Genomic DNA, 20,769 nt, shown 5'->3' on the forward strand with positions numbered 1-20,769 from the left:
TTAAAAAGCCCATGGGCACAAGAAAACAGTGAAATAAAGGAGTTTCAGATCTTAAGACAGAAGAGAATAGCCTTCTAATCTTTACCACTGCTCAGCAAAGGGGAGATATAATATAGTTAGGCTCTCTGATACTGAGGCCCAAGACTTCAAAATACAGTTAATATATTTTTTTCTTTTTAATTTCTTATCCCTCACCTCCTTTTCCTGGTTCATTTCTGTTATAGCCGCTGAATAGTATTGAAGTGGTTATAAATAAACTCATTTGGCACAGTCAATTCTACCGCTGACTGGCGAAACATTGAGCCTGACACTTTAGGAAGTGTAAATGATCTCATGGCAGAAATAAAGATGAGATTTGGTTTCTCACTGGGCATAGTAAGGAGATTTTGGGGGGAAAGGTGCTCATCTTTTTTGCACGTTTAAGGATACAAAATGTTTATTACATGCATAGCTTAGAGCCAGTTCTTTCTACCTGTTGCGTTTATAGTTCCAGGAGTTTTACCACGGGGACTCTTCTTGCCTTGAGGCAAAGTCTGTATAACAGCTAGAATATGTAAGAGAGGGCAGTTTTCCATGGTTTGACCCTCTCCAGGATGCACAGGTGTAAATGTCTCTTTGACTTAGTTTCCTCTTCCTACTTAAAAATAGAGGCTTAAAAAAAATGAAATCATGTAAAGACAGTAATGTTTTATAAAAATGAAGTGACCATAAATAAAAACTTACTTGACTAAAAAGGAAGGATTTAAAAACAACTTGAGCTTCACCAGAGGACATTTTATCTCCAAGTAGTCAGCAAGGGTACTATACCACGCTAGTATAGTCCTAAACTGCGAAAGCACTTGTAACTACCATTCAGATAAACTTGCTGGACAGTACCTCTCATTTCAGCCTACCTCATGTCCTTCTCTCCACTTTTTTTTTGTTGAGATAGAATTCATAGAATATAAGGTTCATCATTTTAGTCATTTGTCAATGTACAGTTCAGGGATTTTGAGTATAATCGCAATATTGTGCAGCCACCATCACTATTTCATTCCCAGATGTTTTCATTACTCCAAAACGAAACACTATACCTTTTAATAAGAGTTGCTCTCTGTTCTTCCCTGCCTTCAGCCTCTGGCAAGCACTAACCTCTGTTCTGTCTATGGTTTTGCCTCTTCTGGACATATCCTACACATAGAGTCACACAGTGTTTTCAAGATTCATCATGTTGTTGCAGGTATCAGTACTCCATTCCTTTTTATGGCTGAGTATTCACTGTATGTATTGACCACATTTTACTTATGCCTTTATTAGTTGGTAGATATTTGAATTATTTCACTTTTTTGGCTTTATGAATAAAGCACCTATGAGCGTTCATCTACAAGTGTTTGAACATACATTTTCAGCTCTTCTGTGTGTATAAGAATATAAGTGCTGGGTCGTCTAGTAATTAATTCTATGTTTAACTTTTGGAGGAACCTTCTCCCCCCACGTTTGAAGCTATGTAAAGTGCCTGGCTCAACAAATGCTGACTTTTATTGTCATTATTATTCCTATCTTATCAGTTTGTAAAAAGTTTTTCCAAGGGATCTTTTGTTTTTTCTCTTAGATCCTATAGGTAAATGCAAAAATGTACATGGATTCTATTGGCGGATATTTGTTTATTTGTTTTTTAATTTATTTTAATCCTTTGTATACACGTTTAGGTTTCCTTAGGTATTATAATGCCTAGGAAATTGAAGAAGAGCCAGTATCATGAAATGACAAGCTAGAGGCCATAAGCAGAGTAAACCAATGCAGTAGAGTAATGTGTTCCTACCAGGGAGGGTCAAAAGAACATTAGGGTTTTCTCTCCCTTTTAATTTGCTGCTACCCATCCTGCTTGGGCCTTGGGTGAAGAGAAACTTAATGGGCTGGGGCCATCCCAAAGAGAGAAGGATGGAGAATTTCTGTGACTCCTGAAATAAAAGTCTTTTCTAAAATATGCTACCTTGTGAGAGAATGAGTTATTGCTCTCTGTGCCATTGTAGGAGGCAGAAAGTGAGATCCTTTTTGTTAATACTCAGGAAAAAGCTTTTTCTGTGAAACTCTAATTAACCCAGCAAGGCAAATTAGACTCTGTTCTTTCTCTTCTTTTGCTTTTTGAATCATTACCTGTGCCATTTAACCCAAGAGAGGAGTAGTAATGATTGAGTTGGAGAACCTTATGAATCAGTGTGTTGAATATCTTCACTACAATTGAAGGAAATCTATTAAGTTTACTTAGTCATTCTTGCAAATATTCTTTCCAGAGTCGCCTCCACTTTCTTCATACAGATGAGCAATGATTCAGAGCCTTGGGAAAATGAAAAGGGAATAATTTCTCTTTTTCAAACACATGTGCTAATAATAGTTAAATGAGTTTGTGCCATATTGTGCTGATTAATTCCCATGGCCTCTGAAAGGGATTGACAGCTCTCGAATGAATCAACTGTCAAATGCAGATCACTAATGGCATCCAGTGAGGGGGGGAATCTGATCCTTAGTCATGTGTGTTATACTGCATAATATGACCCTTGATTCATTAAAACATAGCAGAACTTAACTGAAAATTCAAGAGTTCTTTAATCAAATTAACCAAAATGAAATTGTAAAAGATTCTTTTTTTACAAAAAGGATACCAAAGTGCCATGTAAAAGTATATGGTTTATAGTCCTTCAAAATGAAGGGATGACTTTGGTAAAAATCAGTGAGTCTTTTGGATGAAAGACTGTCCTCTTGTTGCAGGAGAACTGGTAGTATGTCTGAGATGCCTTCAGGGTTTAGTTAATGCAGTATTCCCAGAAGTCACTGATTAGAGAAGATCTGAAAATGCCTAGGCTATGTAAAAACAGGGCTCCCTTGAAGTGCACACTACCTAGCAGCTGAACCCCATCCTTGCAGAAAGTTACCAGCTAAGAAGTGAGGGAAAATGTCATTCTTGAATTTTAGTCAAAATATATATAGATAGTTAGGTAGTCCTGTCCTGGTATCTGAGTTCATATCTGTTTTCTCAGATCGGTGGCAGAAATATTTTGCCCATTGGAACTCTTTTCTGAGCTATAACTAGGCATACTTAAGTGACGTTTGGTAACAAAGCTATCTAAGGCACAAATATGGAGAGATTCAAAGGCTCTATCTGGGAGACCTAGCACTGCTCTGCTGACTTGTTTTTTTTCTTTTTTTGATGGTGTAATAGGTCTCCACACCCTGGCATCCTCCTACGGTACTCCAGGGTCACTCTCAAGAGGTCACATCTGTGTGCTGGTGTCCATCAGACTTCACAAAGGTTTGTAAATAAATCTCTGTAGTTGATTTAAAAAGTGGATCACAGATTTGTAGATTTTCCCAAGGTTATTTTGAGTGTTATACAGACTTCAATGTTTAAGTAGAGATCGAAAGAACTAGAGGCCATCCAGGATCTATGTCAGCATTAATCATACACATTCTACTTTTCTCTACCAGTAGAGAAACTTACACTAAAGAATAAGAATGGATTTCTTGATTCCTTGGAAGTCATTGTTTTCCTAAACGTAGAATTAAGTTTTTAACGTAATTAAATTTTATCCGAAACTCTAAAGTAAAAAGAAAATTTTAAGGTGAAAAAACTAGTTTTATTAACTATCTACATATTATCAATGTGACATATTAAAGGTAACATCTCGACTGTTCTTCACAGTCCAATTTAGTGTTCACATGCCTAAACAATGCTTGCTGTGAAGTCTTAATGTGCTAGGTTATCTATGGCAAAACTACATAAGTAGCTCTAAAATGTTTTAGACATTTCTCACTTAAAAAAAAAAATTAACAGTAATACTTAAAAACAAAATCCTGAAATGTAGAAAGACCAGAAACATAATCATAATCTTTATGTACATGTAGGGCTTTCATACAATAGCGGCCCAAGTTCCAGTCACTCTCCTGGCCTCTACTTCCCCTGGTCTTTGGGTTATTGGGATTTACAAGAAATCTCACTTCTGTGGAGATCTCCCCTTTCATGCATGAAGTTTTGAGGTTTTGTTCCCATCTGTTTTTTATCTTCCAGAAACTTTTTATGGTCTGCTCTACTCAAGGCATCTCTGCTAGCTTTCCAGTACTGCTGTGGATTTCTTTTTATTTCTGTATCCCTATATAACCATTTCTGTGGTCAGCCTCGTGATAGGCCTTTTTTTTTTTTTTTAACTTAATCGCTTTAATCACCAATAATTATATCCCAATGACATTTTCCTTCTGAGATTCCATGTAACTTCCAGTGAAATATCTGCTTTTAACATATTTTCTATTTTGTAGAATTGGGATAGTTTTTTAATTTTTCAGTTATTTATGTCATCTTTTTTCAACCACAATATATTGTCCTCATGTATATGCACAGGAAAGACTCCTAGGAAATGACAGGGTTGTTTACCTATACTCATCAAGTGACTACCCTTTTAAAAGTTTTTTTTAAATAATTTTGCTCCTAGGGGCACCTGGGTGGCTCAGTCAGTTAAGTGTCCGAGTGTCCGACTTTGGCTCAGGTCATGATCTCACGGCTCTTGGGTTCAAGCCCCACGTTGGGCTCTGTGCTGACAGCTCAGAGCCTGGAGCCTGCTTTGGATTCTGTGCCTCCCTCTCCCTCTCTTCCCCTCCCCTGCTCATGCTCTGTCTCTCTCTGTCTCTCAAAAGTAAATAAACATTAAAATAAAATAAAATAATTTTGCTCCCAGCCTAGAGTTAGGAAGGTAAGTATGGTATAAAAACAAAAGCCTCTGAAATTGGAAAAACATAATATTTCAGTTCTAGCTTTGCCACTTAATTGTGGTGACATTGGGCGATCAACTTTATTCTAATCTGCAGATGAGGTTATTTGAGTTCAAGGTTTTTTACATTGTGAGTATTAAGTTAAAAAATGTAAATTGTCAGATGCACAGTAGGTGCTCTGGAACTAATAACTCTTATTAATAGACCATAGAGTAACTGGGGATTCCAGGCATTTCTTGTTGAGCAGTTAAGTATGTGTGTCTTCTTTTGGCCTCCCAGTAAGGAAAGGAAAAAGCTGCCAGTCTCTTGGGGGCCAAGACTTAAGAGAACGTGTGTTCTTTTTTTCTCTCTCTTTAGTGACTGAAATAGAGAAATTATATAAACAAATGCTGGGGAACAGCTCTGGTACCAGTGGCCATTTGCCACAAGCTCTTCAGGCTGGACTTTCTCTGCCATAAAAGGCTGGGACCAAGATCGGGAATGGTCAGATATTTTTAAAGGGGCAAAGGTTATTTTTAACTTCTTTCAGCCTAGTGAACTTGTTGTTTTCCCAGATCGCTCCTTTACCTATTTAAAAAGAATCTCAAAGGAATGGTTTCATTCTACTTGTCACAGCTTCCTAGAGTCATGAACTAAGCCTGATCTTGGAAATGATCCCATTACTGTAGCAGTAAGCCAGATCATGTATAATTCAGAAGAAAGTGGTAGAAATTGAATGGTGACATGTACTGGTTCATCATTTAAGAGGGAGAGTAAAAAAGGTATTATAAGTATATATGTCATAGTTCTATAGAAAGTTATAAAGATAATGACTAGCCCAAGTTTTTAAGGCAAAAATGAAATGAACTTGGTTTTATAGTAAGGCATTAGGTCAGGTAATAAATGACTGGTAATGAAAGACATACCAGCAGAATTATTAAGAAACTATAGAGAGTCCTTTGGAAATCTGGAGTGATTCCTGAAAGCAAAGAATGGAAGTATATGACTTTTCAGATATCATTTTCTATATCCTGGTGTGTCAGACAGAATAATTCTCCTTATGAGTCCTTAAGATCTACAAAATTTTTCCTTTGTTGTAAGTCTTTGATTGAAACTTCTTGACTCCCTTCCTGGTTCTCACTAGATTGCTACCTGCTCTGATGACAATACACTGAAAATCTGGCGTTTGAATAGAGGCTTAGAGGAGAAATCAGGAGGAGATAAGCTCTCCATAGTGGGTTGGGCATCTCAGAAGAAAAAAGAGGCGAGAGCTGACCTAGGTAAGGATCCCATGCATTTTTCTAAGTTGTTCGTGGTTTAATTGGTTTCATTCTACAGTACAGAGTGATAAGCTAGATTTCATCTTGTCTTGGTATATTTTTAAAGGAAAGCACCATCTTTTTGACATTCATTCTTTTCAATACATATTTTCTGAGCACTGCTATGTTTATCATCTATACGAAGCACTGGAATCCAGTGGTGGATTTATTTTCAAAATTTTTATTGAACATTTACTATGTGCTAGGCACTGTTCTGAGTTGCTGGAGATTTAGCAATGAACAAAAGAATCAAAAAACCCAAAGACATAAACGAAGCTTACAGATTAGTATGAGCGGCATAGAAACAAGTTAAAGTAAAATATGTACTATGTCAAATCATGAGTACTTGAGAAAAAAAAAAAGAACACTGGGAAATTAGGTGCCCAGGGAGGTCTAAATGTTTAGATGACATTTGAGTAAAAGAAGTGAAGTAGTGAGCCACGTGGACATTTTGAAGAATATTCCAGGCAGACAAGTGCAAAAACCCTAAAGTAGGAGCAGGCCTGACATATTTTTTTGTTCCTTGAAGGGGCTAATATGGCTATAGCCCCTGTGGCTGGTGCAAGCTAAGGAGAGGGAGGGGAATAGTAATGGGAAATGAGGTTCTTCTACAATTTGGCTTTTATTCTGACAGACAAAAAGTTATTGCAGGGTTTTAAATAGACGAGTATCATGATCTGACTTTGCTTGATCATTCTTACTCCTGTGTTGAAAACAAATTGTAAAGGGAGCAGTATAAAAGCTGGAAGCTAATTTTAATGTCGTTTTGAAATAATCCAGGAAGCCATGATGGTGACTTGGACAGAGGGGTAGCAAAAGATATGGTAAGAAGTCTTCAAATTCTGGATATATGTACAAGGTGGAGCCAACAGAACGTGGTGTGGAATCAGATGTGGGATGTAAGGGAGAATTACTAAGGATGACTTCAGAGCTTAGGGCTTGTAAAACTAGAAGAATGGAATTGCCATTGACCTAAACAGGAATCACTGCAGAAGGAACAGGTTTGGGAGGGAATAGCGGAAGTTCCCTTTGGATATGTTGTTTGATGTGATTATTAGACATTCAAATGGAGATGTCAGAGAGGCAGTTAGATGTTAATTTTGCAGTTTGGGGCTAAAGCTATAAATTTGGGGTCCATCATCATAGAGCAAGGAAGCTATAGCTAAGGTAGAGAATAGGTCTGGGGTCTGAGCCTTGGAACACCCCAATGTTTAGAGATTAGAGAGGTGAAGAAACAGACACAACCAGAGAAGTTAGAGAAGAAACCAGGAGAGTACTGTATTTTGGGACCCAAGTAAGTAATGGAGAGGGGGATCCATTTGGTCAAATGTTTTTAGCATTCCACGTAAGACAAGGACTGAAATGACCTTTGGATTTGGCAGTGTGGGGATTCTTTGGTGACTTCCATGAGAGCAATTTTGGTGGAGTGTCATGGTCTGATGGATGTTCAGGAGGATCAGAGAAGAGAACTTGGAGACTACAAGTATAGAAGGCTCTATCAAGGAGTTTTGCTAGAAAGGAAAGGAGAGAAATAAAGTGGTGGCTGAAGGAAGAAGCAGCATTTGTTTCTGTTTTGTTTTAATAGGAATATAGCATTTTGGAGTACCTGGGTGGCTCGGTCAGTTAAGCGTCGGACTTTGGCCCAGGTCATGATCTCACACTCCGTGAGTTCAAGCCCCATGTTGGGCTCTGTGCTGACAGTGAAGAGTCTGGTTAAGATTCATTTTCTCTCTCTCTCTCTCTCTCTGTCCCTCCCCCTCTCCCCCACTCTTGCTTGCACTCTGTCTCTCAAAAGTAAATGTTTAAAAAAATTTTTATTTAAGCAGTATAGCATTTTGTATGTGATTGGAAGGATCCTATAGAGAGAGAAACTTGATGCAGGGAAATTTACTAGAGCAGTGTTCTCAAGTAAGTGTGAAGGGATGGTATCGAATTCACAAGTAGAAGGGTAGGACTTTGCTAAGAGTGTGGATAGTTCATCCATAATAATTAGAGAGAAGGTGGAACATACAGGCACAGTGAAGGTAGGTCAGAACCTATGGAAGTTGATAGCTTCTATTTTCTTAGTAAGATAGGAATCAGGATCATCAACTGAAAATAAGGGTAAGGGAGGAAGTGGTTGAGATTTGAGGAGAGATAAGTGAGTCTGAAATAGTCACGCAGAGAAAAGAAGAGAAAGTGGACCAGGGAAACACGGTTGTTGGGCAATGGGTCAACTTGAGGCTAGTGGTCATGAATTGCAAGTGAGCAGTGTCTAATGGTTGTCTGCTGCCCAGGTACAGATACACTATAGGTGCGGAGTTGCATTTAACCAGAGGTGTGGTTTAAATCCACAAGTGTAAAGTGAGAGGAGGGCCAAGGAAGTTGAGGGTAGATATGAGAGGATGGTTGTAATGGTTGACTGCAGGATTTAAACTGGGTAAGGAAGGAAGTGAGCATATAGTGGCACTGGGGGATAGTGTCAAAGTGGGAAGATAAATGAATTGAGGATCCCCTAGAGATGAGGGATTTTGGAGATTGATCACTAAAGTGAACTGTAATATAGGTGGTGGTTGAAACTGAGATAACAGGATTTGCAGATTGGTAGTAATAAGGTCAAGGAGTAAGTGGCTTGAGTGAATTAAAGGACAAGGCTATAGAAACCAGGGCATTGGAAAGACCATGTATGTGGATTTTGTAATAACCATGAATTGACAGAGACAGTATTGAAGAGAGTGATAGTGCACCAAGAGCAAAACTCTTCCAAGCACTGGACCAGCCAGAGGGGATTCTCATGTTATCAACAGATATATAGTAATAAGCTGGAAATTTAAGCTTAAAGATTCATTTTACGTTAACCATCAAGGCCTAAGCTAATGGGGAATTGAAGATGAGACCGAATATATGCCCATTTTTCTAATGACTTAGTTCTTTAGTCTCTTAAAAGATGCTATAAGCAGAACTGGATTCCAGGGGAGGGTCTTTTACTTGTAGGTCTGCTTTAGTAAAGCCTTTGATGCCTTTATTTTTTAGTGTTTGGTGTTTCCTCTCTTTAAAAAAATTTTTCTTTTATTAGTATTATATAAGTTTAAAAAGCCAGCGAGTCCTTCAACAGTGAACGAGATAAACAGTCCCTAGATGCCCTGCCCCATAGTTCCCTTTTCTCAGGGACAGCCACTCTCAAATCTTCTAGCTGATTCTTTGATATGTGTGTCTATATCTCTGAATAGTATTTGTGCATTTCTGTTTCTTTTGATTTCTGTTTTCTTTTGTTTTCAACTTTATCTACTGACGTCTCACTTTGTGAGATGAGGATTTCGCTCTCTGTGTCCCCACCATTACCAAGCCTCTGCATGCTCCGCATTCCCCTATCTTCCCAATACAGGATCATAATTTTGGTTTGAACAGGAGTTAGCTTTTTGTTTTTGGTTTTTTTCTATTCAGAAGGGAGTTAGATAGTAAACTGCTGTTACTTTTTATTTCCTGAACTTTTTTTCCCCTTTGAGGCTCCTTTTTTTTTTTTTTTTTTTAAGAGACTTGTCAAGATGTATTTACCTACCATAAGTCCACCCATTTAAAGTATACAGTGCAGTGGCCTTTAGTATATTGAGTTAGGCAGTCATCAACACAATCTCATTCTGGAATATTTTCATTATCCAAAATGAGGGTTCCAATTTCCCTATATCTTTATCAGCACTTGTTATTGTCTAATTAATTACAGCCCTCCTAGTGAATGTGAAGTGGTATCCATTGTGGTTTAGATTTGAATTTCCCTAATGGCTAACAATATTGAGCATTTTTTCCTGTGCTTATTATTTGCCATTTGTATATTTTCTTTGGAGAAATGCCTCTGCACATCTTTTGCCCAAATTTTAATTGGACTATTTGTCTTTTTAATGTTGAGTTGTAAGTGTTCTTTATATACTCTGGATATAAGCCCTTTGTCATATAACGATTTGCAAATATTCTCTTATTCTGTAGGTTGTCTTTTTACTTCCCTAATGATGTCCTTTGACACAAAATTTTCTAATTCTGATGAAATCCAACTTACCTGTTTTATCCTTTGTCAATTTGTGCTTTTGATGTTGTATCTAAGAAACCATTTCTTAACCCAAGGTCACAAAGAGATTTTTAGTTTTAAGCCATCTGGCCCATTTTGTGGTTATTTTTGTGTACGATGTAAGATAAGGATCTAAATTCATTCTTTTATACATGGATATCCAGGTTTCTCAGTATCTTTTTTTTTTTTTAATTTCTTTAACGTTTTTTTATTTATTTTTGAGACAGAGAGAGACAGAGCATGGACGGGGGAGGGGCAGAGAGAGAGAGGGAGACACAGAATCAGAAGCAAGCTCCAGGCTCTGAGCCATCAGCCCAGAGCCCGATGCGGGGCTCGAACTCACGGACCACGAGATCGTGACCTGAGCTGAAGTCGGACGCTTAACCGACTGAGCCACCCAGGCGCCCCTCTCAGTATCATTTTTAACAGAGACTATTCTTTACTCCATTAAATTATTTTCATACCCTTGCCAAAAATCAATTGACCATAAATGTAAGGATTTATTTCTAGATTCTCATTCTGTTCCATTGATATATATGTCTATCCTTAGGCTGATACTACATTGTCTTGATTACTATAGCTTTGTAGCAAGTTTTTGAAATTGGAAACTCTGGGTCCCCCAATTTTCTTCTTTTTCAAGATTATTTTGGTTATTCTTGGTCACTTGTATTTCTATACAGATACTAGAACCAGCTTGTCAATTTCTACAAAATAGTTCCCTGAGATTTTGATAGGCATTATATCAAATCTATAGTTCAGTTTGGGGAATACTGCCATCTTAAAGATGTGTTAACTTTTGTGATCCATGAACATAGGTGTTTATCACCTGCCTTGTCTTTATATTTACTTATCTATCCCTAATTTGGGAAAACAAAAAAGAGAAGAATCATGTGAGTAAAAAGCCATCAGTGTTTCTACCACTCACAAATAATTTTAATTAACATTTTAACTTATTTTTGAGATTTTCCTCCTTTTCCACAGAGATTCTTATTAATAGAATCATGTTTATACTGTAAATACATTTGGATTTCTTGGGGATGTCTTCCCTGAACATGATGTTCTAAGCACTTTCTGTGTTATCTTTTTAGCAAAATATTTAAAATAGTCCACTGAGTAAATGTTCCACAGTTTATCTAGCTATTCTCTCGTAGTTGGACATTTTGTTTCCAAAATTTTGTGAAACTTTTTTCTGAATTTAGGGTTCCCTCATCCCATTAAAATAGATTCCCAGAGGTGGCATTTCTATGTTAATTGCTGTAACCATTTTAAGAGTATTAATGAAAAGTGAAGTTGCTTTTAATTATTTTTAGTGTATCATTAATTATTCTTGGTTTTGGAAGCCAAGTCACAAAAAGAGTTATACATGTTGACCAAGTTTGGACCATAATAATAGCGACCACATTCAGCCATTATTGAGTATGAGCATAGACAGTCTAAAGACCCACTTGGATTATCTTACTTAGTTTCCCAAACAGCCGAAACTAAAGCTCAAGGAAGTTAGGTTCGCCTAAGATCCCGCACAGCTGTGAAGTTTGTGGTAGAACCAGACTTCAAACACTTGCAGTCTGGTTTTAGAGTGCGTGCTTGGTCTGTGCTGACAGCTCAGAGCCTGGAGCCTGCTTCAGATTCCTTATCTCCCTCTCTCTCTCTGACCTTTCCTCACCCACACTCTGTCTCTCCATTTCTTAAAAAATAAATAAACATTTAGAGTGCATGCTTGGAAGCACTCTCCAGTACTGCCTCCTTTAAAACCCAACATAGGAAAGCATAGTTCAAGTTAAGACCCAACCAAGATTTCTCCATTCAGGGTGCTGCTAGAGTTACTCTGAAGAGCACTAAAGAAAATCAACCCCACTTGAATGCCAAAGGTTGGCACATTGGCTATTCAGCCCTGTAATCCAGCTTCCAGCAACAGAGTGGCTGCTGTTAATCACACTACCAGTTTGAAAATGATGGTCCTCTGCTTTCCCAACCTTCTAATTGCCACCCCAGTCCTTCACTGTTGTCCTGGGCTTCGTATCTTCTCTTCTGGCCCTCTTAACACACCAACTAGAAGGCTTTAAACCCGAGGCACAGCGCCTTTTCCCTCTGCCCTACTTTTCCCAGCCAGCACCTGCTCTGTCGCTTACTATTGTGTCACTGTTTCAGCCAGCGATCTCAGTACTGTCAAGGCAAATGGTTCTCAACCCTGGCTGTGCATCTTAACCAGTTGTGGAGCTTTTTAAAAGTTTGTGTGTCCCCAGAGATTATTCAGTAGGTCTGGGGTGGGGGCCAAGTACCTGTATTCTTACAAAGCTCCAAGTAATTCTGGTATGCAGCCAGGATTGAGAACCTCTGGTCTAGGCATTATTGAGTGACAAAGATGATTGTCCTTATCTTGAAGAGAAGGAAACCTTACCTGTACTATCTCATGTGCTTGCCATAGTCTTGCAAGTCTGCAGAATGCTTACAGAGTCTGTTTTTTGATGCATGGAACCTCACTGTCATCCCTCTCAGCAGTAATGAAACTTCACAAACATTGTTTAATAATTCTTTGCTGGGTACTACAGGGGCCCTAGACCTAAAAATGAGTAAATCATCATCACCTGCCTTCTAGGTGCTCACGGTCTAGTCCAGGAGGCAGATACAAAAGCCCTGTAGTACATTGTAAACATTTCTCTTAGCTGTATAAACAAAAGGAGCCTACTTCCTGTGGGAGAGGAGGAAAGAAGTTTGTGAAATCTTCACAATGAAGTTAACGGCTGTCATCAGAGCCTGAAACATGAGGAGAATTTTTACCTGGCCAAGAAGGGGCAGACTTGGCAAGAAAGCCACATGAACAAAGACAGAGATGTGACAGTGCACAGCTTGTTCAGGAAGCAGTGAGTAGTCTCCTGTAACAGGATCCTAAAGTAGCAGTACATGATATGACTGGAAAGGTAGGCTGAGGCCAAATGGCAAACTCTTATACAGAAAGAAGCTGCAAAGTGACTGATTATTAGTAAGCTTTCTATAATTCCTCAAAAGAACTGACTTGCAGGAGGCCCTTAGGGCAGTAATGCAGTCTGTGATACCGTGTCCTCAGATCACACACAGTGCTTCGGGTCAATGGGGATTCAGTAGATGATGTACTACCGGCCGTGTTATATTTAAATCGAGGGACCATATAGTGACATACTGTGTAGCTGTTAAAAAGAATGCAGTGTGTCTAAGTTTATAGAGATATAGAGAAAAAACACTATTTAGAGAAAAGAAGAAATTGCAGAATGTGTGTATGTGGTGTGTGTTTGTGTAATAATCCATTGTTGGGTTTTTAAGATCTGATATACCTTTGTGTGGTAATAGGCATCTAGAAAATTGTGGGATGCACACGAGTAAAATGAGGTTGAAAAGAGGGCTTTTTACTTTTCGCTTAATTTCCCTTTGAAACTGAATTTTTTTACCATGAAATTTTATTATCTTAATAATCTTATTACTATTTTTTTAAAAAGATTGAAATTTGGTGCAGAGTTTTGTTAACCTTCAAAGTTAATAAAATCTTCTCTTTGAAACCCCATGGTCCACTCCTTCCTCCATTTAACATCCTAAAGGAACAGAAATGCCCCAGCTTTCCACCACATCAGATCTCCCTCTGACCCTTAGTAAACACTTCAGATGTCTGCTACTCAGGTATCAGAAACTTAGATACCTGCTTAGCCCAGGGCCCAGCTTTTCCTTCTCCCCTAATCCTGTGTTAGAATGTGCCTGTTCTAAGACCCATGCTATTTTAGGACTTTCTGCCTTAACCCTACCCTTCAGCCCACTCTCGTGGAATTAATAACTGTAGGGACTGTGCAGTGACTGTTGATCTGTGCTGAAGAGTGACACAAATGAAAAGTTTCTGTCCTCCTGAAATAATGACTAATCAAGCTCTAGAATATGAGAACTATCACCAGATGCTTCAGGGACAGTCCCTGTCACTAACTCTCCTTCTGGAGCACGTTACTCCAGAATGGGATTTTCCAGTAAAATGATCTTAATTGAAAGAGCAGTATCACTTTGGCCATTTCTGAACGTATAGTTGATGGGGAAAGTTTAGGCAAAAGTCAGTTTGTAGAATTTCTCTGTCTCAAGGCAAAACTGCTTGATGAGTAAAAAGCACAGGGTAGAACATACAGGGTAACTAAATGACTGAAATTAGTGCTTGTGAATCTGTATTCTAGTGATTGTCTTATGTCAGCTCATCCTAAATTCAGTTGCATATAAATGCAATTCAGTAATTAAACTGAATTAAATATCAGAGTTATAATCCAAAGAGTTTGTGACTTAGAAATAATTGATGGCCTTTCCTTGTTACTAGAGACAGGAACACTATTTCAGAAATCTAGAAAGCTCAGAAGGAAAGTAAGAAAATACAGAGTTGTCTATGGCTGGGCCAAAGTGGGAAGAAGCATGAAGTTTATAAGAATTTTCCTCAAGGGCTTGCCATTGCTTGTAAACAAGGGACAAGACACATAGAGAAGAGTTCTGTCCACTGACTTGCTTTACTGAGAGCAAGCATTTGGTTTTGGAAATGTTCTTTGGCATTCTTTGACTTGCGGAAAGTAGCCATTTATAAATTAAGGTGGAAAGCCAAGTGAGGCCTAATAACTTTAACAAGCAATTGATGGGATTATTTCCTGTGGACATTAAAAGCTCTCCATTTCACAGATATGGAAACTGAAGCAGAAGCAGAGGAGGTAAAGGGTTGTGTTCAAGTCAGTAGTAAATGGTCGTGCCAAATTTTAGACCAGTGCACTTATGTTTGGGAACCACTGTGCAGTGCCCTCCTGCCCTCACATTGCTCCAAAGCATATACAGGAATTGTAATGGCAACTTTACTTGTGAAAACAAAATATCATTAACAACTTAAATGTCTTGCTGTTACCTTAGAATACTTGGTAGCTAGTAAAAATTATAATGTACATCTATATTAATGTGGGGAAGGTTCATTATATGCTAAGAAGCAGGTTACTGAATAGTATATACATTATGGTCTCTTTTGTATAGAAAAAATTTGAGGTGTATAACGTATATATCACATGCACAAGTATAGAAAAAATGCTGTAAGTGGTGTACCTGGATGCTTTAAAATTTTCCCTTTAATATTTCTATATTTTCTAGATTATTACAAGTAAATGTTTTACAACAGAGTGGTTGGGAGGCTGGCAGTTAGGAAAGGGGAAGGAAAATGCTGAAAGGGTGTGGTAAGAATCAAGTGATTTATGTAATCGACTCACTGGGAAATCTCCATTCCTATATGAGTAAGTTAGTTATAATTTTCCTTGGTGAGAATTCAGGGATTTTCTATGGCTTTCTCTTCTGATTTTTGTGACCCTCTGTTCTTTTTCAGTAACAGTGACAAGTAGCCAGAGCACTCCTGCCAAAGCCCCCAGAGTAAAGAGCAGTCCATCTATTTCTTCCCCATCATCAGCAGCTTGTGCTCCAAGCTGTGCAGGAGACCTCCCTCTTCCTTCAAATACTCCCACATTCTCTATTAAAACCCCTCCTGCCAAAGCCCGGTCTCCCATCAGCAGAAGAGGCTCTGTGTCCTCGGTCTCTCCCAAGCCACCCTCGTCTTTCAAGATGTCCATTAGAAACTGGATGACCCGAACACCATCCTCCTCACCACCCATCACGCCACCTGCTTCTGAAACCAAGATCACTTCTCCAAGAAAAGCCCTCATTCCTGTGAGCCTAAAATCATCCCAAGCAGTGGCTTGCTCTGAGTCCAGAAATCGAGTCAAGAGGAGGCTGGACTCAAGTTGTCTGGAGAGTGTGAAACAGAAGTGTGTGAAGAGTTGCAACTGTGTGACTGAGCTTGATGACCCAGTTGAAAAGCTTCATTTGGATCTGTGCTGCCTTGCTGGTAGCCAGGAAGACCTTGGTAAGGACTCTCTAGGTCCTCCCAAACCAAGCAAGATTGAAGGAGCTAGTATGAGTATCTCAGAGCCTCCTTCTCCCGCCAGTCCTTATGCTTCAGAAAGCTGCGGAACACTACCTCTTCCTTTGGGATCTTGTGGAGAAGGGTCTGAGGTGGTAGGCAAAGAGAATAGCTCCCCGGAGAATAAAAACTGGTTATTGGCCATGGCGGCCAAACGGAAGGCTGAGAATTCATCTCCCCGAAGTCCATCCTCCCAGACCCCCAATTCTAGGAGACAGAGTGGAAAGACTTCTCCAGGCCCGGTAAGTCGGCAGTGGTGGGAAGATTAATTTCCTAACTTGAAAGGAGCCAGTGAGAACATAGATTCTCTAACTTGAGGAGGTCAAGCACAAATCCCTTCTCAGAAGTCAGGATTTTTTTTTTTTTTTTTTTTTTTTTTTTTTTCAGTAAATCTATTTATACCTAGGGTTGCCAGATTTAGCACATAAAAATTCAGGACAAATATTGCGTGGGACATATTTATACTAAAAATTCTTTATACTAAAAGGTTATTTGTTTGAAATTCAAATGTAACTAGGTGTTGCTGTATTTCATTATCTAGCAACCCGATTTACTCCCATTAAAATCCCTTCCGTGAAGGTCCATACCACTCAGCCCTGGTGTCTGTTTCCTCAAAGCCTTCATCGTGCTCTAATATATCAATTCAAAAATATCTTCCCTCTTCTTTGTTTGGCATTATTCCCTCCCCACCCAACCCCTGCGTTTTTTGTTTTTTTTTCTTTTCCCCATTCGCCAGCCCCTGGCAACCACTTTTTATAGGTTCCCTCCCCTTTTTATAGATAAAACTGACATTCATGGGCAAGTTACCAACATCCATGAATAGATTTCCAGTTTGGTCATTATGGTTTATGATTATTTCAAATACAGTGAAACTTAGATACTTAAAGCAATTTAAATGCAGAATCCTTCCAGATTTTTATGATTTTCCCCCCATTTTTTTACCGTCACCTTGCTCACACCAGTATTTTTGGCAATTCATCTATATCTATACTTTTTAAACATTCAGGTTAGTTTCACTTATCTTTTTAGGACTACTGTTTTCATTGACTGACACAATATTGAAGTTAAATAATTTCAAAAACACATATTGCTGGCAGAAATAGGTTTGTGAACCTTAAAAAGCAAATGACCTATTGAAATGGTGGAGGGAGAAGTAGCTATGAGCATCGAGTGAGTATGGGCACAGGTCAGAGGGACTAGAAAGCTTCAGGTAATCAGTTTGCAAGTGGGGGGGGGGTAGGTTCACAAAGTTTCTGCTCTGATTCATAGTGGTTCTTGCTCTGTGTTAAGAAGGTGGTACAATGATTAAAATTCAATCTAAAAGCTGGAGAGCCTCAAGCCAGCTCTAGTTTAATAAGTGTTCATATCCCCCATCCTACTGTCCTGAAGCCTGTCCCATAATTTTAGGGAAAATAAACTAGAAATATTTTAAAGATTACTTAAAACACAGAATCCAACCAAGATCTTGCTACAGAACATGGGGAAAAAAAACAGCTATCAGGAATCTTTTCTTTCTTCTCCTAAAATTATCTTTGTATCTGTTTTTTGCCCCTGACCAAAATCCTTTTTTTCCAGAACTGATCTCAGCTGTGTGTTATCAGAAAAATAATTTCAGTGAAAAATTGTTTTCACTAATGTGTACATTATAAAGGCTTTTAAAAATAGTGTGCCAGTCCCATGTATTTCTGGTTTTATAATTTCAATCTTTGAAGCTAAAGTTTCTTTAGAAGGTTTTTCTTCTTTATGTGCATAATGATAAGACTTCCTCAGAAAAGGGTAGCAGCTGCCATTTGAATCCCTGTCCCATTTGTAAATTGGGTGGGGGGGGGGAGGTGATTTACAAATTTCTTTCAAAGAGGAGGGTTATTATAGCCTTTGGGTCTTATCAGGAGGTTTAACTAGTAAATATTTTCAGTTCACATGAAAAATCTATGCCTTCCATTCTTACATACATCTATTAAATTTTTATTAAATTCAGTACAAATCAGCCAAAAGAGACATTGCCCTCAAAGTATTTGGAACTTGAGGGGCGCCTGGGTGGCGCAGTCGGTTAAGCGTCCGACTTCAGCCAGGTCACGATCTCACGGTCCGGGAGTTCGAGCCCCGCGTCAGGCTCTGGGCTGATGGCTCGGAGCCTGGAGCCTGTTTCCGATTCTGTGTCTCCCTCTCTCTCTGCCCCTCCCCCGTTCATGCTCTGTCTCTCTCTGTCCCAAAAATAAATAAACGTTGAAAAAAAAAAATTAAAAAAAAAGTATTTGGAACTTGAAAGCTGGCTGACTAAATAATCAAATTTCTAGGCATCCCAACTTAAAATACCCTTTACTGATAACTTGCTGAAGTAACAGCTGAACTTTATCTTAGAAAATCTCTGAAATCTAAACTTTCTTTTTCTAGGTCACTATTACTCCCAGCTCCATGAGGAAAATCTGTACATACTTCCATAGAAAATCTCAAGATGACTACTGTAGTCCCGAACAGTCAACAGAATTATAGATTCTAATCTGAGTGAGTTAACTGAACTTTGGCCCCTTAAAACAAGACAAAAAATACAACAGAGTGATTCAGTAACTCTGATCTTTAAGAAAGCTACCATTCTTTCATTTTCAGAGAAAAATCGTTTCAACTCTGAAGCTTACCTACTCTGGTTCTAAGCTTATATGCAGCTTCCTTGGGGTGAATGCTGTGTTTAAATTCCATAAAGTAAGTTTGTCACTCTGTAACATTTTGAATGAGTAGTCTTCACTTTTTAAATTATGCCTCTTCTCTACAATAATGACATCCCAGCTCATAGAGGCAAAAAGTAAGACTTGTCTCTTGTTACTCTGAGACTGTGGGTACACAGTGGAAAATATCTGCTGGTCACAGCAGGAGGCCTGTCTGTGAAGGCCAAGGGCTGAAGAAGTCTTCTGCTGGGGACCCCTGGATCTGTGCTGCCTCAAACAAATATAATTTCATTTAAAATTTATATAATCTTTTCACTACACTTTTGGTTTTTTTGTTTTGTTTTGTTTTTAGTATGTGTAAAAATGTGATGTTCAGATAAGTACATTTATATTGATTCAGTGTTAAAATACAGTCTTCTTAAGTTAAAATCATCTTTATTTTCAGAGCAGTGATAAATGTCAACGCTTTGGAGAAACTAGGAGAACAACACTAGAAACCTTTACTTGGCCTTTTTCCCCCAAATATATCTCCCATATGAGACTATGACTCTTATATTTTTTACTAAGCAATTTACTATGTAGCAACCCAACATCATGTTCTATAAGAGGTTATGGTTTTGCCACTTACTAGACAAAGATACTTATGAAATCAATAGTCCTGCATGGAAGCTGGGGTGTGATATCATCTTCAGTTCTCTAGGGGCTGCAAGTTTTTCAAAATGTAAGTCATCAGATTTTAAGAAAAAGTAATCATCTCTGATTGATACTTTTATAAAAGAAGATAGGTCTGAACTGAAAACCCAGAACCTAAAAAACAACTCTTGGCTTTTTAACTTGATTTTTTGGATTTTCTTCATGTATATATATATGAAAAAAACAAAAAACAGTGACCCTCTAGAATAGCCCTGAGCTGAAAAGTCATGGAAATTTCTCTAGATATTTAATGTAGAAGATGTTTAGACTGACTCTAAGTTAATAGTGTACAGAATATCTTGAGCATCTTCTCCTTTAACCAACAGTTACATGTCGATCATCTTGAATTGAACTGTTGTTTTATATTTGTCCCCTTTATAAGCTCATAGAAACAAGTTCCATGTACTTTCTATGTGCTACATCCTTAGAAGGGACTCCCCTAACAATCATGAAACTTGATTCATTTTATCCATAACCCTGAGAAATGTGTAGAGTTTATTCATATTTTTGTCATAATTTAAAAATCTGTTCTTAATGACAACTTTTTAATTCCTTTGCTTCCTATAAGTCAAGCTTGTAACAACCTGCACTACATATGTTGATTACGCGTGGTTTTCTCCAAGGAGAAAAATAAGTAAAGGGAAGCCACAGAATTGCTGTTTTTGAAACAAAGCACTCCATAGCATTAACTGAGTATTTAGGAATTCTACTTATAATTGGTGTTTGATTTTTGAATGTTAGGCTATGGGAAGGTGTTGCTTATGACCATATCTACTAATAATGATATCTGTCTCTTGCTTTGAACGCCAAGTGGAGGGGAAAAAGGATAACTAGATAATTACATTCTTTGTATCCTTGAACATCTAACAGCTCTGCTGAGTGAAATTGGGGTAAATGTGGCTGGCAGGAACTGTGCTGAGAGTCTACTGGCTGTAACACGTCCCACTTGTAAAACTAGTACTTCAAATGGGTGCCAAAGGTCAAATGTAATGAGATAATAATTATCCCTGCCTCTGTCAGTGTCAGACTTTGAGCTGATCCTGAATAATAAAGCTTTTTACCTTATCTGATATCCTTTTCTGAGCTTTTTGCATTAACCTAGAAGCAGTCTACACAAAAGAACTATAGTAGTAATCAAGAATCCCTTCTACTTGTTCATTGAATAAAATTTGTTTATTCCCAAGGATATGATCTAGTTCAAGCTGAAAGAAGTTTTAATAAATATTGTCTTGCTTGGTCAGACCTTGAGCGCTTAAGATGGCTTGAATTACTTGATGAAGTAGGGTGGAGTGATGTAGTTCTTTTTCTAAACAAGTATTTCCAGCCCAAGCTTTTCCATTTGAATACACTCCAAGCATTATTGCTACAGTGCTGTATTAGAGTTTCCTTTGGCTG

General features: G+C 38.3%; 1 protein-coding gene across 1 annotated transcript in view; it reads left to right on the forward strand.

Annotated features, from left to right (window-relative positions):
- Positions 1 to 18,983, forward strand: part of DTL (denticleless E3 ubiquitin protein ligase homolog) — a 40,946-nt gene extending 21,963 nt beyond the window's left edge. The window contains exons 12-15 of the mRNA XM_047077286.1: positions 3,200 to 3,289; positions 5,864 to 5,999; positions 15,428 to 16,260; positions 18,413 to 18,983. Coding sequence (XP_046933242.1) covers positions 3,200 to 3,289; positions 5,864 to 5,999; positions 15,428 to 16,260; positions 18,413 to 18,511 — 1,158 coding nt within the window. The 3' untranslated portion in view covers positions 18,512 to 18,983. The remainder of the gene's footprint in view (positions 1 to 3,199; positions 3,290 to 5,863; positions 6,000 to 15,427; positions 16,261 to 18,412) is intronic.
- The last annotated feature ends 1,786 nt before the right edge of the window (positions 18,984 to 20,769 follow it).

The sequence above is a fragment of the Lynx rufus genome, unplaced genomic scaffold (genome assembly GCF_022079265.1).
Source record: "Lynx rufus isolate CCGP_SWC_20201006 ecotype Redwood Valley unplaced genomic scaffold, mLynRuf1.p SCAF_15, whole genome shotgun sequence".
Classification (NCBI taxonomy): Eukaryota; Metazoa; Chordata; class Mammalia; order Carnivora; family Felidae; genus Lynx; species Lynx rufus.